Here is a 20,527-nt window from a genome sequence, read left to right on the forward strand (position 1 = left end):
GGAGCGGCTGGGCCCGTGAGCCATGGCCGCTGAGACTGCGCATCCGGAGCCTGTGCTCCGCAAGGGGAGAGGCCCCAACTGTGAGAGGCCCGCGTACCGCAAAAAAAAAAAAAAAAAAAGAGGAAACATATCCTTGAAAGCATACTGTGTGTGCAATTCTCTCTGCTATGTTTTCCCAGAAGGAGCATTTCCTCATCCCATCAAAAATCCTGTTTTTAATGGCTGCTTTGCAACTTATTTCCTCTCTTTTCTTTGTCAAGAATGGGGGCAATTTCCCTACTTTTGACGCATTTAAATGACCCTGTGATAATCATGGTAGCACATAGTTTTTGTACATCTTCATATGGTTCGTGACAGCTAGACTGCCAGAGCCGGCGTCTCTGGCACAGAGGTCTAAGACCAGGTATCCCACATTCCACACAGGCACAGGGTTTGGTGCTGCCACCAAGGCGATGTGCGTGGGCATGCGGTACTGGCAGCCGGGGCGGCTGGAGACGCTCCTCGAGGTCAGCGTGGAGTGCGGCCGGATGACGCATAACCATCCCACAGGTGAGGCAGCCGCGGGCGGCGGGGAGGCCGGACGGGAAGGCCTTCTCCCCGCTTCAAAGTCGGTCACGTCACAAGAAAAGCAGGATGGCACCGGTTCCGAACAAGCCTGGGGTCTGGCTGGAGCCCTGGGAGCCGGCACTTCTGCCAGGCTGTCCAGCAGGGAGCTGGCGCTGCCGTCAGGCCCCGTGGGCGCTGTGCGCTGCGCCCTGGCCGGGTCTGGTGGCTGTGGCGGCAGAGGCCGCTCCCCCCATGTGTCAGGACAAAGCGGGTCGAATAACAGCACCGCTCGGGGTGCGCGGGGGGCCCGCACTCTGGGCTGCCCCCCCAGGGTCGGGCTCCAGAGGGAGGGCAGGGCTGCTGACCCAGCGCCCACCCGTGAGACGTGACCGGGGAGCAGCCAGCTCCAAACTTCAGGAAAGGAGAACCCTCCTGAGCTCTGGCTGAGCTCGGCTCCCGGCCCCCGGGGTCGAGGGTGCCAGCTGCTCTCGGTAACTGTGATCCTTTCAAGGTCACCTGCAGGGTCCGGGCTTACTGGTGTCGCCCCCTGAGCTGCAAGGGCCACCCTGTGCCCTCCAGGAAGCAGCCAACGCGGGCGCCGTGGCATCTGAGGCGTGGACGTGGTAAAACACGCCGCTGAGTCCACAGCAGGCGCAGCCGCTGAGCCACGGACCCCACGGATGAGCCCGTCAGATCTCTGAGCACAAAGCCGTGAATTCAGCTGGGCGGCACCGTCCAGGTGGTGGAGAGGACTTTGCTGAGCCCCGACTCAGCAGAGAGAGTTAAACATAAACAGCCTCCCAACAGGAAACGTTGAACGTTTGGAAGCAATGCCATGAGTACGAGAACCTGGGGTGAGAGTTTAAACGTCTATAACATTAGTTAATTTATTGCCCACTCTTGTTGTGGCCTCTCCCGCTGCGGAGCACAGGCTCCGGACGCGCAGGCTCGGCGGCCACGGCTCACGGGTCCAGTCGCTCCGTGGCATGTGGGATCTTCCCGGACCGGGGCACGAACCCGCGTCCCCTGCATCGGCAGGCAGACCCTCAACCACTGCGCCACCAGGGAAGCCCAGCCCACTCTTATTAAAGAAATGTTGTTTCACATGTCTAAGAGCTGGGTAATTTATATATTTCTAGGCTGGTGACTAGGGTTGGACAGCACACACTAAATACCGCAAAGCACGTTTTAACTCCACTCTCCTTTGCAATTTTTGAACTGCCTTTGCAGGCAAGTGTCAGTTTTTCTTACCTTTATTGCCTGGGAGCGTGCGTCCCAGATCTGGAGCTGAAGCACCCCGTGACGGGAGGTGGGCTGTGGCAGGTGGTCAGGACGGCAGCTGGACCCCGGGCACGAGAGCCAGACGCTCATCCCTGCCCCAGAAGTGGTTGCGGCTGACGCCTCCCTGGGTCCCCGCTTCCAGTGGCTGCTCGCGGGGCAGCTCGGCAGGGGCTCACCTGGGCTTGGATCTCTTGCCCACAGCAGCGCTTGGAGGCGGGGGATCATGCTCTCCCCACCCTGCCGCTGCCCCCTTGCTGACGGTAACTGAAGGTCAAATTGGCAAAGCCCAGGGACACAGCGTGTCCAGCACCTGGGAGGGGGCGTGGCTGGTGCCAACTTTGACCCTCTCTCCTGTCACCCCAGGCTTCCTCGGGTCCCTGTGCACGGCCCTGTTCGCATCATACGCCATTCAGGGCAAGCGGCTGGAGCAGTGGGGACGAGACATGCTGAAGACAGTCCCGCTGGCCGAGGAGTATTGTAAGAGGACCATCCGGCACCTCGCTGGTGAGCCCAGCCTCCCTCCCGACACCCTCCCCCGGCACCTTAGAAGGAGGTGGGCTCCAGCCACACCCAGAGCAGACTTGGACAGACTGGGGGGGCCGTGTGACAGGCTGACCCCACAAAGAAGATCTGCAGTATCGCCTGGCCAGAGGGCAGCAGGTCAGGCGAGCATGGGGATCCCCTCTGGGTTCTCAAGACGCGGCCACCCCCCCCCCACACACACACACCCGTCATCCACGAGCCGTTGCAGCTGCTGCTCCAGACTTCGCAGCAGCATCCTCCTAAAATGACTTCAGAAAAGTCGCTTCAGCGCCTCTGGGGCTTGGAGGTCAAGCTGCTAGTTAGGGATAACGAACGTCCTCTCTCCTGATTTTGCAGGCACAGTGTTGAATTAATAAAAATACACAGGTTCAGGGCTTCCCCGGTGGTGCAGTGGTTAAGAATCCGCCTGCCAAGGCAGGGGACACGGGTTCGAGCCCTGGTCCAGGAAGATTTCACATGCCGCGGAGCAACTAAGCCCGTGCACCACAACTACTGAGCCTGCGCTCTAGAGCCCGTGCACCACAACTACTGAGGCCGCGCACCTAGAGCCCGTGCTCCGCAACAAGAGAAGCCACCTCAGTGAGAAGCACGCTCACCGCAACGAAGAGTAGCCCCCACGCAGCAACAAAGACCCAACTCAGCAAAAAAATAAATTTAAAAAAATACACAGGTTCCGAATTTTCAAGAGAAGCCACTTAAAAATAAAAGTACTGCGATGGCTGCCTTAGTTCAGCGCATCGTCAAGCCATTCTTTGGGTTGGTTTCGAGCTCCATCTTCCTTGCTGGTATTTCAAAGTAGCTACAATGTGAACATTTTCAAATTTCCCGAGCCTTAGCCGAGGCGAGGCGCCAGGCCCTCCTCTGCCCCAGACTGGGTGGAGGGCGTGGGCTCTGCCTCCTCCCTCCCGCCCGCTGCCCACGGCGCCCAGCTAGACGGCCGCCGCAGCCCACTCACCTGATCTTTGTGTTTAGAATACCAGGCGCACTGGTTTTACTTTGAAGCTAAATGGCAGTTTTACTTGGAGGAGAGAAAAATCAGTGAGGACACGGAGAATGAGGCCAGCTTTCCCGACCACTACAACGCAGAGGAGAGGGGCAGGGTAGGTCTGCCGGCGACACGGGCGGCGAGCGGGAGCTGTCGGGGCGCCGCCCGCTGCCCCCAGCTGTACGGGACCCCGCGGTGGAGGCGGGCTGAGGGAGCAGCTGGAAGGCGGGGCCGTGGAAGGATTTTCGAAGGAAGCCCATTGGAAATGGATGGTGCTTTTTTCATTTTCTCTGATTATAAGCACAATTTGTGCTAGAAAAGTTGAAAATGTGAAAATAGTCCACCTCACTTCATCTTTTCTAGGGACTGGGGATAGAGGGATGAATAAGTCTGTGCAAACCACCAGCATTCCCCATGCTGAGAAAACCTCCCAAGTGGCTGAAATCATCAGGATCATGTTTGGTAGCATAAGAGAAACTGCTGTAACTGCAGTTTAACCAAGACAGAAGTTCATTTTCCTCACGTCAAGGGAATCAGAGCTGAGTCAGAAGCCCCTTGCAGTGAGGAGCTGAGGATCCTCTGTCTGGCTGCTCTGCTGTTCTGCAAGCACGCCTCATAGTCCAAACTGGCTGCTCCCACTCCAGCCAGCACATCTGCATTCCAGGTGTCAAGAAGGAGCAGGGGGAGAGGAAGGGTCCACCCTTCCCTGTTAGGTGCTTCCTACCACCCTCTCATTTATCTCTCATGTGCCCCCCGACGTAGAAAGACTCAGAAACACCGTGTTTCTTCTTCCTGTGGAGGTGCTGTTGCCCCAAACCGACACTGACTCTGCTGCTAAGGCACAGGGGTGTGACCTGCCCGCGTCCACTTCCCCGGCCCTATCTGGCCCCTGCCCCTCGTCAGTCTTCTCCACAGACCCACAGGGACCTGCTCTGAGCCACCAGCTGCTCAAGCCACCGTGGCCTCCCCCACTGTGTCCTCCGGCCAGCCTGCGGCCCTGACCACACACGGCACCCCTGCCCGGCCTCACTTGTCCCTGTGCCCCACGCAGACCGCACATCACGCAGTGGCACCCGGCTGTGCTGTCACAGCAGCCCCATCACAGCACTGCAGACCCCTTGATGGCTGTCTCTGTCATAGACTCTGCTGCCCGGCAGCTGGCGTGTTTGCTTATCTGTGGGACGGCTGGGGTGAGACATACGGGAAGCCAGTGCCCACCCACAGCCCTGGGGCAGTGCCCGGCACACAGGGGCGTCACGTCAGCGCACAGATGAACCTGGAAGCTCGTGCTCTAACTCACGGGACATGGTTCTCGGCGGCCGGTGCCTCTGACCTGTGGCGCTTTCTTCAGACCTACAGGAAATGGAGCTCGGAAGGTCGAGGGGGCCGGCGGGGCCACGACGCCCCCATGATTGCCTACGATGCCCTTTTAGGAGCCAAGGGCAGCTGGACGGAGCTCTGCCACCGGGCCATGTTCCATGGAGGTGAGATGCGCCTTCTCGCGAGTGTGAAGTAAGAGGCCACCAGCCAGGCCCTCCTGGCAGGCCCCGGGCTCCCCACCTACACTGCTGGGACCTCCGGGTGCCCAGGTGTGGAGACGCGACACCTCCTGGGGCGGGGGAGTGGAGAAGGGGCAGCGGGCCAGGGCCGCGGGCCAACTGGGGGTGGGGGGGGGTAGGAGGCTGAAAGCCTGAAGTGGTGATGGGGACTTGCGGTTAAGTTCCTTGTAGTTCTTAAATAAAGTGCCTTGGACAGAGTGTAAGCAAAGAGATCTCATTGTCTAGATCCAGTAGACTCTGAGCTCCATGAGGGCAAGTGCTGCGGGCCTAGGTCACTGTTGTGACCCTGCCACATAGTATCTAGTCAGATATATATGGTAAGTGATTGACAGAGATATTTCAATCACTTTCAGTCGAGGATCTTACCATCCATGGAAGAATTTTCAGTTGTGTTTGGTGTGTGTGTGTGTGTGTGTGTGTGTGTGTGTGTGGGGGGGGGGGGGGGGGGGGTGGTGCGCAGCCTGTGGGCAGGACCCGCGGGAGGCGGTCGCCCGAGCGCACCAGGGTGTGCGGCTGTCCCGGCAGGGGGAGGGGACCCCCCTGCCCCCTTCCCCGGCACCACCCAGGGCAAACCTGGGCTTTGGCTGAGGCCAAGGGCGGAGGCTGAGATGGCCCGGCCTCCTGGCAAGGGGGCAAGGGGGCCAGGGGCCCAGGGACCGCCGTGCAGCCCTGAGGGCCCGTGCTTCGTTCTAGGTGAGAGCGGGGCCACGGGGGCCATCGCCGGCTGCCTGTTTGGGCTGCTGCACGGCCTGGACGCCGTCCCCGTGGGCCTGTACCGCGAGCTGGAGCTCAAGGAGCCGCTGCGGCGCCTGGGCGAGGAGCTCTACCGCCTGTCCGCGGAGGAGGAGTAAAGCCCCTTCCCCACCCCCAGCCCCTGCCGGCCCGCTGGCGCCTCTGGGCCCCGGGGGCCCCCCGCAGCTCATGTGGCATCTTAACTTTTCCTCCCGATTCCAGAGGCCTAACTGCGGGTATAAAACACATCGTTTGTCCTATGAGAATAGTCTTCTGGTCCTGGCCAAGCCTAGTGCCTCACTGACGTCCCTCTGGACTCAGCAGCCTCCACCTCCAAACGCAAGGTCACGAAGGGCCTCTGGGACACTCGGTGTATTTTATTCTGTCGCAAAACTAACGCATTTGCTCGCTGATTCCAATAGCACCCATAACCACGATGGCTCTGCTCGGACGGCCTCCTCTGTCTGCAGGGCGCCCAGCGCGGTCTCTTTCTAGCTCTTAGGCGTGCGGTCCGACACCTGCACACCTCGGGCTCCCCAGCCTCATGGGGCCGCACCTAGCGCTGCGTCTGCGTCCTCGCGCCGCGTGCCCAGAGCAGCCAGGAGAGCTGCCGGCGCCTGCACCTGCGCGGCTACGCGCTGTGGCTAAGCTCCAGCCCACGTGCGTCATCTCACTGGATTTAACGCCAGCCTCTCTCAGAACAACTAACTGATGCAGCCAGGAAACGGGAGCCTCGTGCGGCCCGCATCCTCCCATGTGCCGCCCTGCCCCGGGCTCGCTGACGAGGACAGAGCTGGCGCTGTTCCCCGTGGCCGGGGTTTCTCCACACTTGCTCTTGTTTAAAGTAACCTTGGACAGAATCTCTTAGAAGCAGCCTCTGGTGTGAGTAAAGTAGTGCTTGGTGATCGACGTGTAACGTGTGCTTTGGCGGCTTGGCTGGGCCCGTCTTGCGACCGCAGGCCCTGCGTGCTGAAGGCTTTGCGTCGGAGCACAGCCGGGTGCGTCCCTGCCGGACGCGCAGACACTCAGCCCCGAGGCGCCTCCCGGCGTCCTGGGCGAGGGGATGGGATGGGCATGTTTTCCACAGAATCCATCACTTTGCACTCCTTGGGCAAGTGAGGCTCTCGGCTATGCTGGAGAGAAACCTCGGGCCATCCTGCACAGAGTAACACAGTGGGCTCCACGCCACGTTTCTGAATAACTGAACTAACCTTTGCTGCTCAGGATGCTTTGCAGTCAGAAGAGGCAGAGGGGGCGACGCTCCACCACGCGGGATCCAGATAGGTTTAGCGGGGCTGGGAGATTAATGAGAATTGTCTTCCAGGAACAGAACCCAGTTAAGGTAAGTCGACGCTTTCCCAGACACACACGACAGGCTGGGCTTCCTGTGTGGAGTCTGTCCCGTGTCCCCGGCTTTCCCTAAAAGCGGCCCTTCACAATCTGCTGCGCGGAAGGGAAGTGATCAGAGTAATGGGAGTGGCTGGATTGGAGGCCACTTGGTCTCCACCTTACTGACGATGTAGGAGAATTAAACCCATCCTGAGAATCAGGGAGTGAGTCTCCTGATTAAATTAAAACACATGAATAGAAATTCACCAGCATCATAAAATGAGTGAAACTATCTCCCCATTTCCTTTTCCTATTCCAGAGAAAGGCAAAAGTAAAAGAAAAACAAAACCATAAAAAGTAATGACGAGAATTCCATACCTACTCAAATTTTTTTTTAAATTTAACACTTGCTGATTTCATTTTTATTAAAAAAGTGACACCTGCACACAGCTTCAGAAACTCAACCCCATAAATGCGGCATGTGGGAAGCAGGGTTCCTCCAAACCCTCACCCCGACTCACATCACCAGGCACCAGAGAAACCGTGGGTCACAATTCCTTCGTGTCCTTCCAGAAAGTTCTCTACACGTATAGCCGGGAAGGGGGGGTTGCATACATGCACTTGTGTGTTACACACACACACACACACACACACAAGACTTCCCTCCACAAATAGAATTACACATTACATATGATTTGCTTTGGGAATTTTTCACTTGACGGTTTTCTGGATATTTTTCTGTGTAGTCACACGTGTCCTCCTCAGTTTTTTTAACTCTTGCCTGAAATTCCATTGACGCATGTGCCATCGTGCTGCTTTCCTCCTGCATCTGTGGCCACACCCCCGTCTTAGCGGTGCCTGGCGGGAAGGGTTTGCAGCCCCAGGGACAGGTGCACGGCCCCGCCCTGCGGCGAGTTTGCAGACTTCAGGCTGACTTCAATTAATTCCTGTCCCTAGACTCTTTGCTTAGAGATTGTGCATTAGATTTCCCATCATTTTCCCAGCGTTTTCATGTCTGGAAGCCAGATGATGTCCCCCCCAGCCCCCCGCGGTCGGGGGAGCCACTCGGGGCTGAATGGCGGGGAAGGATCAGAAGGGCCCCCTCGGCGGGTCCAGCGGCCCCACCACCAGGCACCCCTGAACCCGGGCCTCCTTAGCGGGAGGCTCCACTGCGGCGCTTGACCGCCCCGTGCTGTGGGTTCAGGGGTGGGAGAGGCCGTCCGACAAGGCACTCCCTGAACGCCCCGCCGACCTCCCGGACCCGTCTAGGCTTCACCACAGCCCCGAATCCGCAGGCAGAGCCCTCGGTGAATTATGAACCCAGCACCCGGAGCAGACGGGATGGGAAAAATGGACCAGATGCCACGTGATGGAGCAGGAAATACCCAACTTGACGTTTCACCCAAACACGGGGTTTAAAAACCTCATCACCGAAATTCACCCCAAAGGTGGGAGTAACTCTTAGGTAAGAGCGCGGACACTCTGACCACTTGAGTTAAAATCTCTCCCGTGTTGGCTCATTTCCAGTTACGAAGTAGAAATATAAGGCGAGCAGCCCTGGATGTTACAGGGAAAAACCAGCGTGGGGAAATGGCAGCCTCCACGCGCCCCCGTCACTAAGGGTGGCTCCGGCGCCGGGCCACACACTAGGCCGCGGCTTCCTCTGGCTGGCGCTCAGGCTCTGGTGCCGATGACACCCAGCCAGAGCCCACGCCCGGACCCAGGGGCATCTCCCCTCAACCGCCAGCCCCCCCGGGGACGCAAACGAGGAAACACTTGCTAGCTGGAGCCTGACCACAGGGCCCTCTCAGAACTGCAGCCCCCCTGGGGGCACAGGACCAGGGGAAACCCAGAGGCCACCCTCCAGGTCCCCAAGTGTCCCCACTGGCCCAGGGCCATCTGTGCTTTCAGGTTGGCTTTGCTTCCTTCCCATCTTAACCGTTTGTTCTCAAGCACTTCAAACACACAAAAGTCACAAAACAGCTCAAAGAATCCGTGTACCCTTCACCCAGTTTTACCCGCTGTTACTGAACTAATACTGGGCCCCGTTTGCTGCATTGCTTTCTCTCCCTCTCACTACACGCAGACACACAGAGACACACATAGACACGCACAGACATGCACAGACACACACACAGACACATAGACACACAGAGACACAGACACACACAGACACGCACAGACACACAGAGACACACACACAGAGACACAAATAGACACACAGACACACATAGACACACACAGACACACACAAAGACACATGCACAGACACACAGAGACACACAGACACACACACAGAGACACAGACACACAGACACATAGACACGGACAGACACACAGAGATACAGACACACAGAGACACAGACACACACAGACACACATAGACACACACAGACTCACAGAGACACACACATACAGAGACACATAGACACACACATACCCACACACAGAGGCACAAACACACGCACAGACACACATAGACACACAGAGACACACACACAGAGACAGACACACATAAACACGCACAGACACACACATACACACAGAGAGACACAAATAGAGACACACAGAGACACAGACACGCACAGATACACACACACACAGACACAAATAGACATGCAGACATGCACACCCAGCAGTAGCTGTCATTAGACATGAGGGGAGTGTCCCCAGAACACTCTGCTGTTTAAATCTCAGGTCCTGAAATAGCATCCAACCCTCAGGGCCTCAGGCAGCCCGGTTGGATGGATGGCCCTCTGTCCACCATGACCAGGGCCAGGCGGGAAGGGCCAGGCGGGAAGGAGCGGGACCGTGCGCCCTGGCCCAGAGGACGCCCACCAGCCTTTATCCAGGTTTATTTCCAGGAAACACAGAGGTTCAGCTTGTCAGACTCTGATGCACTGGCCAGTTTCAGCCGGTAGCTCCCTGGCCACTAAAATGTACAGCGCAATCGACAGATGTGCATTTGTGCTTCGGTGGGGGAACTGCTACTGATGAGGGATGTGCAAGCCGGGGCCGCAGTCAGTGTGAGAGCCGCCCGCCAGCTCCCCGCCAACGGCCTGCGTAGACGGGGATGACAGCCTCTCCTTCCCGTCTCTTCCGAGTCGAGGCGAGGCATTTACGGAGCGCCTGTGGCGTGCAGGCCCACTTGGCACTGGGGAAGGGGTGGCTCGGAAGGTCGCGGTGTCCTCCTGGCCTTCGCGGCTCCATGGGGATGCGGGAGGAACCGCAGCCGGAAGGACAGAGTGTGCCCCTTCCGCACCCCGAGTGAGCGGCCACCATCTCTGCCCCAGGCCGGGAGGACGAGGGAGTGACGTGTCCCTGTCTCTGCCCCCCGACCCCCAGGCCCACAGCTGGCGGAAGAGTGTTTGTGCGACGATGGTAGGTAGCATGGCCGCGTGGCAGGTGTGAACTCACCGTGTGTCCTGGGGCAGCACACATGCTCTCGGGGCGCAGGGGATCGGCCTGGAGGGAGGTCATGGCCGAGAGTGGGGAAGGGGGTCTCAGTGCCGCAGAGAGTGCCCCTGCCAGGGCGGCAGGACAGCCAGACCTGTGCCCCAGGAGACCCCGTACCTCAGCGGGGGCACGGGGGCTGGGGGGACATCCAGTTGCTGCCCCAGGACACGTGCTGACGCGCGGTAGAGCAGAGGCCCAGGCCAACCAGGCCCTCGGTGAAGCAGGACAGGCTGCCCCCGTGGAGGGGACAGGCCTCCAGAGGTGCTGGACGCTGCTCCCATTTTAGGACAAGGATGGAGTGGAGGGCCTCAGCTGGAAACGCAGGGTCTGCGTCCTGCCCCACCTTTGACTGCCAAGGGGGTCCGGTTGGTGACCGGGGTGGGAAGGGGTGTGTCGCCAACAGTGACTCTGATGTCCCTGTATTTTCAAGTGACCTCTCGGGAGCCAGAGTTACTGACAGGACTAAATGAGGAACGTTTGCTGCAGCCCTACTGTTTAGATTGGCCCCTGAGAGAAATATGTTCCACTCCTGTCCTGGGATGGGCTCAGTCATGTCCATGCCGCCAGGGGCTGGACATGAAGCCACGGGCCCACTGGTCCTCCAGGCAGTGCTGACCAGGCCGAGATGGGCTGGGCCGACCCCCCGTGATGGGCAGGAACTCTCACCCAGGCCCGAGGTGCCCTGGGAGCAGGGAGGTTCCAAAAGAATGTGCTGGGCCTGCCTTCAAGTCTGGCCAGACAGGCAGACTTGAAGTCTGGACAGAAGGACCTCGCCTTCCCAGGGGAGCTCGCCTGCCGTCCACTCTGACTCAGTGACTTCGGGGTGCAGAGGTCAGGACTGTCACCCTGCGGGGGACACTAAGAGGCCTCACAGGACCAGTGGGGACAAGGCATCTGGGGCACTGGGAAAGCGGGGGCATCAGAACCGGGTCCTGAGGGATGGACAGGAGCTCGTCAGGAGCGTGGCTGTGCCGGGCCGGAAGGCTCAGCGCAGGGAAAGTGTGGAGCTGGGACAGAGCCCAGCACGGCCAGAGTTCGAGGGGAGTGGAAGACAGCAGGGCAGAGAGGCTGGCGGGCGGGCGCAAGGTGCAGCGGGGAGAGGCGCTCAGGGGCGCACCCAGTGGCCAGGGCCCTTCCACGGGTGCTGCTGTGAGCCCTGGGAAAGCAGGGAAGAGACGGTCTCCCCACGCGGAGCCTGTGTGCTACTGGGGGCCACGCAAAGCCACACTCCACGTGCTCTGTGCTGCACCCAGGCCTCTGGCAAGGATGAGAAGTGCATAGCGGGAGGCACCCCAGGGACGTGCTGGGGGCAGCGCCTGGGGGCTGTGTGCTCAGGCGGGGACCCCAGCAGGGGAGACGAGACGCCCTGCGCGCAGGCTGCTCAGGCCCTGGGGTGGGAATGATCTGGGACCAGTTGAGGGCCAGTGCATCGGAGCCTGGCTGCCCAGCAAGCCCAGGGCACGTCCCCCTCTGGCCGGGGCTCAGCACAGCCTGACTCCCTCAGATTCTCCATGCGGCCCCAGATTCAGCGGTCATGTGTTTTCAGCTGTGGCCATCCCGCAGCCGTGCCGGCCCCTGCCACCTCAGAGCTCAGTGGGTTCAGGTCTGGGTTTGTTTGCGGAGCCTCGTCCACCATGTCAGAGTCAAACCCACGGTGATCTGAGGCTGGAAAACTCTCGCTCCATCCTGGCCGTTCTCAAAGTGGCTCCCAGGGCCAGCAGCTACGGCCACTCAGGGGACTTGCTGCAAATGCAGGTCTTGGGTCCCTGAGACGTCCGAGCTAGGGCTTCTGGTGGGGTCACCTCACTCTGGGCGCCCAGGTCCTCCGGCATCTGAGGGTAATGGGAGCAGCTGCATTCCGCGTGGGTTCACTGCGTCAGGGTGAATTCGGGGTTCTACGGAAAATGCTGCGGTTACATTCACTCCCCCTTGCTCCTTCAAAGGAGTAATTGTCCATCCGGGATCCACTCCCAGGCAGTGGACAGGCGCCCGGCTCACCCAAGGGGCTCACCCGTCAGGGGGTGAGGCCAGCAGGGGCCCCATTGCTGTCCTCCCATCACGGAAGCGCTCCTAACGGCTCTTAAAAGCAGTTTGTGTGCAGCTTCCAGAAACAGAGCTCTGTCTTCTGCGACGTACAGAAAGAAAAGTGTGTTCGCACGTCCTCCAGCCTGCTTTCGGTCTGTGTCTCCGCCGGCTGCGTCCTGAGCACTTTCCTGCTGTAGATTGCCTTCCCTCAAACTCAGATGTGACGTTTCTTGAGGCCCCGGCCCCGTGCCAGGCACTTAGGATGTGTCCCGTTTCCAGTGTCACACGCAGCACACTAATCTTTGCGCTGCACCCTGATCATCTCTTTGGGATAAACAGCTAGCCGCGCTGATGGCTGGGCTGCAATTCTGGGCACGTCTTTGCCAAACTACCGTCTGGAGAGGTGGAAGCCCCACCAGGGAGGAGGCTCCGGCTTTGCCAGTGCTGGGCAGACGCGCCCTCAGGGGACAGCCTCTCAGCCTGGACCCGCTGGGCTGGGACAGGGCCGTGGAGGGTGAGGGCTCAGGCCCCTCAGCCTCGGGGTTTCCCTGGGAGCATTCCTGAGGGGGCTCAGCAGGGCAGGTCCCGGCCGGTGCCCCCAGCCCTCCTCCACTCTACTGGGCGGTGAAGCCCACGCCCTCCTGCTCCGGGGCCGCGCCCCAGCTCCCGCCCCACAGCTGAGTCTCCCGCTTCCTGACCCGCCCAGGGCCTGGGTGGGGACGGCGCCCTTGGGACTGAATCAGAATATAATGCAGTAGAGTTAGAGGAAAGCAGAGAACACACAAAGCATGTAAACTCTTTATGCTTTTCTCCTAACTTGTGCAAGAAAAACATGCCCACTACAAAAAAAAAATGTAAATACTTTACGCATACAAGTAGCTTTCCAAAGCGCTTTCCCAAAGCCACTTAGTGTCAGCTCTCCAAAGCCCTGCAGAGGGTACAGTTCAGAAAAAAATGGCCAGTTAACAGAAAAGGAAATAGTGACCCAAAGTTCTAGGCGGTGGGCGACCCTGACTCTCCGAGGCTGCCACAGGGGTACCCTAGAATCCAAGCCGCCGGGCGCCCAGGCTTCTGTTCCTGGATTTCTTGGGCTATTTTAAATGGGATTGTCCCATAAGAAATGTTCCAAGGAACCACCTTGGAAAAAATGATGGTAAATTCTGTGACGATTCATTCTTTTCCCCCAAGAGCGGCAGGACCTGCAGCAATAAGACGCCCGTTGATGTCCAAGCCCTAAAGAAGAAAGTCAGCAGGGTGACGTGCGACCCGGCGGCCCGAGCCATCCTCAGCAGCTTGCTGCTATACATCACCGACCGCGAGCACGGGCCCCAGGGGCCTCCTCCCGCCAGGAGGGCAGAAGGCGGACTGAGCAAGACCAGCCGGGCGCCGGAGCCCCAGGACGCCCCGCGGCGACCCACGCGCTTCCAGCTCCTCAAGGCCAAGTTCATGGGCAGCGGCCGGGAGGCGCGCCTCAAGAGGACCCGGGAGGTGGGGCGGCTGATCTTCGAGGACAGGCAGGGCCCCGGCAGGAGCCTGGTGACGGCCACCATCCACAAGCTCCTGGCGAAGGCCAGGGAGGGAGCCGGCCGCCCCGCACGGGGCCGGGAGCCGCTGGGTCGCGAGAGGCCCCGGGGGCTCCCCGCCGGGAGGAGCTATAGAAATAATTTGATGGATCAAATAAAGAAAATTCTATAATATGGGACTATATAAATCTGATTTATATCAGGAAATGAATACTACTTTAAATTAATTCAACTATTACAAAAGATTTAATAGACTGACACAACAGCACGCCCTCCTGCCGCTGCGCGCGCACGAGCACAGGAAGCGGCTCCGCCCGGCCGCCTTGGCCGGCACCGGCATCCGGGCGCCCCCCGCCCGCTTCCTGGCCTGCTCGGCCGAGCCCCTGCTGCCCTTCGGCACCGCCACCGTCGTCTGCGGCCCCCGCAGCTGGATGTCCCGCGGCGCCAGAGTCACCCACGCGGATCTGCGCCGCGCGCCCATTGGAGAAACGGGCACGGCCCCCCGCGCGCGCGAGACGCCCGGTGGGAGCCAAGCGCCAGGGTGGGGGCAGCCCCGGCAGCCCTCCGCGCCCCGGGCGACCGCCCGCAGGGACGGCCCGGAGCCACTGCTCCCAGGTGCGGGGCCCGAGTGTGTCCCCAGGGCGGCCCCCTCTCCCGCCTCCCCCTGGGATGAAGTCCTTCCTGGCTGCGAGCCCGAGCTGAGCCCACGGGGACCAGCCAGCCGGGGGGGCACGGCGGCAGCGGGCGGCGACAGGACGGAGGCTGCCCAGGGGGCGAGAGGAGCAAGGCTGGGCCCCCCGCCGGGTGCCCCCGAAGTCACCCTGACCGTCTGCAGTTCAGAGGATGAAACGGAGAGAATGACTGCAGACTCGGAGCCAGACCCCCTCTTCGCTGTCCAGGAGAATTGCCCAGAAGAGAGAGCGCCAGGCCAATTCCCTCCGCTCGCGGCGCGCGCAGCCCAGGCGGCGCGGCGCACACAGCCAGCCATGGAGCCTCTGCAGGTCGCGGCCAGACTGCCGGCTGTCCACACAGTGCCGCCCCCTCCTGCCACCCTGCAGAGGGCAGCAGGCCCTGAAGACCAAGGCTGGCGTCTTCTGGGAGGAGAGGGTGTGACTGGAAATACAGGCGCCCCACCTCCCACTACGGCCGAGGGTGGAAGCAGGGGCGCCCCGTCGTCGGCAGGACGGAGCCCGGCAGGTCTGAGCCCGCCCGCCCTGCCACAGCAGGGCCCAGGCGCACAGCCAACGCTCGCGGCGCCTCCGCAGGGTGCTGCCTGCCATGATCCGGACGTCCCCGAGGCAGTTCCCACGACGAAACCGCAGAAAAGTTCTCATGGAGGAAAGGAAACCAGACGCAGCCCTGGGACTTCACACAGGCTCCCGAAGCACCAGGACATTTGGGGAGAGGACGCTTCCCAGCTAAGTTCTAAGATGCCTCTGCTGCCAGGACGGGAGGAAAGGCCGATTGATGACGCCAGCACCTCATCACATCTGTCCGCGGCCTCGGAAAACCGATGGAGGGGACTCGCCGGCTGTGCCCCTGGAGGTCAGCAAGTGCTGGCGCCCAGGGTTCCCAGGAGGAGCGAGGTGAGTGCCTCCATGAGGCCAGAAGCACCGGCCCAGGACGGGAGGAGGCCTGAGAATCTGCCCTCGGTGGACAAGAGCCCCCCTCGTGAGCAGGAAGGACACGGGGGGCCCCCGTCGTCCCCGGAGCCAGCCCAGCCCCCGCTGACGGCTGAAGGGAGCGCCAGCCATGATCCTGGCAAGAACAGAGCGAGCTCCTTAAATGAACGAACACAGCTGAGGAATGTCAAAGCCCCCGGGCGGGTGACGGCTGCAGGGGCCTCCAGGAGCCCCCCAGCCCGGGTGCCAGGTGACGCCCTGAGCCCCGGAAGCAGGGCGGCCAAGGAGCAGGAGGAAAGGGGCGCCGCCCGGCCCACAGGCCCAGGTCTTGCGGCCGAGGAGCCTGATCGCCAGCCCGGGGGCGGCAGCATGGGCAGAGCCTCGTGGTCCCCACCCGCCTCGCCTCGGGAGGCCACCGGCGCCCAGACTCTGCCGGTCGAGCCCCACGTGGCAGCTCCAGGTGAACTGGCCGCAGGCGAAAGGAAGGTGGCAGCTGGGGGCAGAATCTCAGGCGCTGTGTGGCAGAGCCCTCGGGGCGGCAGCCCAAAGCCCCCGACTCCAGCCCCAGATCTCCCAGTGCCACAGGAGAGCCACGTGGCGGGGACTCCAAGCTGCACTTTGGGCACTAGGCCACCGCCTTCTGAGAACCAGCAGGCCAAGGGCAGGACGTGCGTCTTACCCGGGGAACAGCTTCCTCCCAGTCCTGGGCCTTCCCGCCAGCCTCCCCCCACGTCCACAGCGGCGGATGGGCCGAGGGCGGACCGGGCGGCCCAGAAGCGCCTCGACCTCCAGTCCCCCAGGGAAGTCGCGGGCGGGGAGAGGGCCGGCCTGGGCGGCGGAAAAAGTCACCGTGGGCAAGAGGAGGGGCCCCCAGGGACTGCAAGTCTGGACGGTCCTGGGAGGAAAGGAGAAAGCCTTTGGGGCGAGAAGCCCTGCTCGAGTGGGGCCGAAGAGGCTGTGGATGGTGACCCAGCGGCCCCAGCGGAGGCTCCCGGCCGGCGCATTGGGAAGAGCCCAGAGTGGCCGCAGAGGCAGCGGGCGAGGCACACAGAGGGCCCCCCTGGGGAACGTGGGGCCCCAGCTGCAAAGAACCCAGCTCCTCCCCGCCCAGGGAGCCCGGCGCACCCTGCCCAGGCTGGCAGGACGGTCCCCCCTGACTCGGCTCAGCCTGAGAGCAGGGCAGCGGAGGTGGCGCCCCCCGCAGGCAAAAACGTGGCTTCGCGGAGACCGGCAGCCTCCAGGGGTGGTCAGGGGGCTCGCAGAGAGCCATGCGGGCAGGGTGAGAGCCCGACGGCCCCCGGCCCCCGGCCAGCGCCAGGCTCTGCGGTGCCATCGGCTGCGCTAGGGGGCTGCCGCACGGCCCGCGCCCCCGCCCCGGGGGGGCCCCCGGACACCCCCGGGGCGGGAAGGGGCACACAGGGACGCGGACGCGGCGGCAGGGGCGCGCACCTGGCCAAGTACAGAGCCCAGAGCTTCAGCGACCAGAGGTCCTTTGAGCTGTCCTTTAGACCAGCCATCCTCAGGGCCAACGACACATTCACACTTCCAAAGTGAGGCCCTACGGGAGCCAGCGGCCCGAGGCCTCACTCCCTTTCCTTCCTCCCGGTGACCCTCAGCTCTGAGTGTCGGCGCCCGGTCTGCAGGGTCGTGTCCTCTGTTGTGAGTGGCCCTGGGAGGACGGGAGCCCTGCAGCCAGTACACTCTGGCCACATCGGCGACACTCCGTCCACACCTGGCATCTTCATGGGCGTCAGGCTCACGCCCGTCTCTGCACAGGAAGTTCTGACCTTCGGTGCTGAACTTCCTGTGCATCTGTCCCGTCCCCTCCTGGGGCACGGCCTTGGGTTTTGAGGGCACTCCGCCTCTTGTGGGGTCACCAGCAGGTGCCGACATGACCCCTGCTGGCTCAGACACAGCCAGGGTGGTGAGTGGCCCTGAGTGGCCCTGCCCGTCCTGGAAAGAGTCAGAGGGCTTCAGTTTGGCATGGCGACCACCGGGGAGCGGGGGGCTGCGTCCATGACCCCACAGCCGCCTGACAGTCAGGGAGCCACTGGGATCCGGGTGTGGCCCCTCTGTCCCCCCCAGCCTGGCCGGAGCCAGCGAACCAGGGGAAGTCGACTCCGGAGAACAGTGATCGTCAGAGCCGCAAAAAGGCTGTTTTCAGGCACACGATTCCCAGGACGGTTTCATTCAGAAACTGGTGAGAAAAGTAACCCAGTCTCGTCTGACCCACCATCATCACAGCAGCCTCCTCGGGGTCTGTGAGTCCTGCAAGGCCCTGGACGGGGCACAGGTCGGTGGCGGAGTGCACACTCCAGCCCCGCTGCCCTCCCGCAGAGCGTCCGAGTGTTTCCCGCCAGAGACGTTGCTCAATTCCAGCCCTTTCCGTCACTTAGACGATGCACTTTCTGTCTAGGATATTTGAACACTGTATAGAAGAACAAGGAAGGAAATAAAAACCACTGGTCGGTCATCACACTTCCTGGAGGTGATTTTGTCACTGTCTTGCCGTTAGTTCTCCGAGCGGTTCCCTCAGCCTCTGTCCTGAGGCAGAGACACAGGGTCACACCGTGTGCAGCTGAAACCTTAGTCGCAGCCACGAAGCAGCCTGAAACCTGGCGTGTGGGGGGCTTAGTCCAAGGGGCCACGGGGGTCCAGGCCGAGCCGGGTGGGGCTCCCCCAGCGCCCAGGCTGCTTTTGATGCTTTTGGTGACATCCCTCTGCGGAAAGCGTGCTCTGCTCTTTGAGGCTTCGTGATGCTTGCTGCCCTCACAGCTGAGTGATTCCCCGGAGCATCTCTGCTCGTCCTGGAGCAGCTCCCCTGATGGGTGCCCACCCTCCCTTGCTCTCTGATTTGAAGGTTCACTTGCAGAGACAAGGCTTCTGACCTGAGCTTTGATAGGCACTGAGTAAGAACCGGCTGTGTCCCGTCTCATCCCAGGACAGGTCTGCCAAGGGGATGAACGGGCGTGGTGGCCCAAGTGGCCCTGAGCTCGGCAGGGGGCCAGGTGGAGGCAGGAGGTGTGCGGCCAGCTGTGCTCTGTCCAGGGAGGGGCTCACTCCTGCCGCCCCCCTTCTCTAACCAGGCCATTAACTTAACATCCAGCAGACTGGAAACGTCATCAGCGTCAACAATGGGCACGTTTGAGGGTCGCTGCTCCAGGGGGCCTCCCTCTGTCACCCCTCCAGGTATGCATCCCCCCCCTCTATAGAACAGGCAGTGCTCGGGGCTGAGCCAGGGGTGTCTGCAGCATGAGAGTTACCTGCACCCACAGTGCTGCCCCGTGTCCAGTGTCTGGGCACCTGGATGAGGACCCCGACTTCTGGGATGCGGACCCTGGGGCGGGCGTCTCACCTGCTGAGATTCACTCCCACCAGTTGAGAGCCGGTGTGGACAGGACCAAGGTCGCTGGCTCCGGGGCCGGCCCACCTCCAGGAGGGTGGTCAGCATGTGGGCTGCGGGGGTCCAGGCTGCCCCCACCCCAGGAGTCTCGGGAAGCCTACACCAGACTTGGGGTCGGCCCCCTGGAGCTGCAGAACCCAGGAGGCTCCTTGGACAAAAGCACAGGGAGGGGTCCCAGCAGAGGCCCGGACCCTGGGCCTTTTCCGTCGTCCCTCGACCACACCTGCTCACAGGCGGCATCTCTGCTGGAGCTGGAGGTTCCCTTCCCGCTACCTACCATACCTGGTGGCCCCATCTGATTTATTCTCTTTATTTATTTCTACTTTGTTCCACAAAGTATTTGAGGCAATGTTTGGCAAAGACAGTGACGACAGATGGAGGAGATAAAAGCACTGTACTCACTGGGTGTTCCCTTTTTAAAATAAGAAGCAGGAGCGTTTTGTTGCTATTTCTAAATAGACCAGAACTTCCACTGGAGATGCAGCTGGTGGTCTCACTTCAAGTGGTGGAAACATGACCAGAATCCACCCGGGTCGCAGCCTCGGAAAAGGTGTACACGGAGCTCCCCTCGACGTTGGCAGGCGCAGGGCGAGTCTGCAGCCCCAGTGGCCAGATTCCACGATCGCGGCTGCAGGTTACACCTCCCTCCGCTTGCCCACGCCCGGCGACCCCACAGGAAAGAAACGAGAGTGATTTTTCCTGAGGATTTACTGGGAGGTCAGCGTGCATCACATTGTCCTAGACCGTAAAGTCGGAGAGTGACAGTCTTCTCTACAAAAGAAAGACCCTCGAGCCCCCCGGGTTGAAACAACTGTTGCAGAAGTGGGTGGGCTGATGTTTATAGCAGCGTTTTAGTGGACGTTCACGTTCGCGTATTTGAGTAGCTCGTTGACCTTCACCTCGATTCAGTGCTTTACAGCTCCGACTGTTTACAGACCCGTCCGCGAGCCCCGCCTGTACATACGTGCAGCTCACAGAGGAGACACCATCGCCAGAATCACAAGGATGCGTTTTATTTCAGATGCTCCATCGGGAACAGCATCATTCGGAAGTTTACAAACTCAGCGTCACTTCTTATTTTTGTAATGAGGGCGTCTTTGCCATTTGGTCATGATCTTTTAATTATTTGATTACGTATAAACCCTCGGCTGTTGATTCAGTGTTCCTTGTTTTATCCTCCTGTGTGTACAAATGACTCTAAAATGATTCATTAGACAAAAATTACTAAATATATTTTGTGGTATTCTCTCCTTTGAGAATTAGGCTGGAAATAATTTCAAGATAGGAAATAAAATGTGTTGCTCATCACACATCTCATCCTTGCCTCTTTGAGAGCTGCACGAAGGGGGCCGAATTTCCCGTCAGGAAGCAGCCGTAGGGCCAGGAGCTGCGTGCGGCGAGATTCGGTCAGAGACCTGCGGGCAGAGCCCCTTGGGTGGGCGTGGGGCGAAGCCAGCGGCCTCCCAGGACGCGAAGGTGCCCGGTGGGTGGGAGACGCGGGGCCACCACGCAGACGGGGGGGG

General features: G+C 60.8%; 1 protein-coding gene across 1 annotated transcript in view; it reads left to right on the top strand.

Moving 5' to 3' along the window:
• Positions 1–5,779, top strand: part of ADPRHL1 (ADP-ribosylhydrolase like 1) — a 12,129-nt gene extending 6,350 nt beyond the window's left edge. Inside the window, exons 3-7 of the mRNA XM_007466359.1 lie at positions 424–549; positions 2,191–2,331; positions 3,343–3,470; positions 4,707–4,839; positions 5,608–5,779. Coding sequence (XP_007466421.1) covers positions 424–549; positions 2,191–2,331; positions 3,343–3,470; positions 4,707–4,839; positions 5,608–5,765 — 686 coding nt within the window. The 3' untranslated portion in view covers positions 5,766–5,779. The remainder of the gene's footprint in view (positions 1–423; positions 550–2,190; positions 2,332–3,342; positions 3,471–4,706; positions 4,840–5,607) is intronic.
• Positions 5,780–20,527: the final 14,748 nt, after the last annotated feature.

The sequence above is a fragment of the Lipotes vexillifer genome, unplaced genomic scaffold (genome assembly GCF_000442215.2).
Source record: "Lipotes vexillifer unplaced genomic scaffold, Lipotes_vexillifer_v1.1 scaffold791, whole genome shotgun sequence".
Taxonomy (NCBI): domain Eukaryota; kingdom Metazoa; phylum Chordata; class Mammalia; order Artiodactyla; family Lipotidae; genus Lipotes; species Lipotes vexillifer.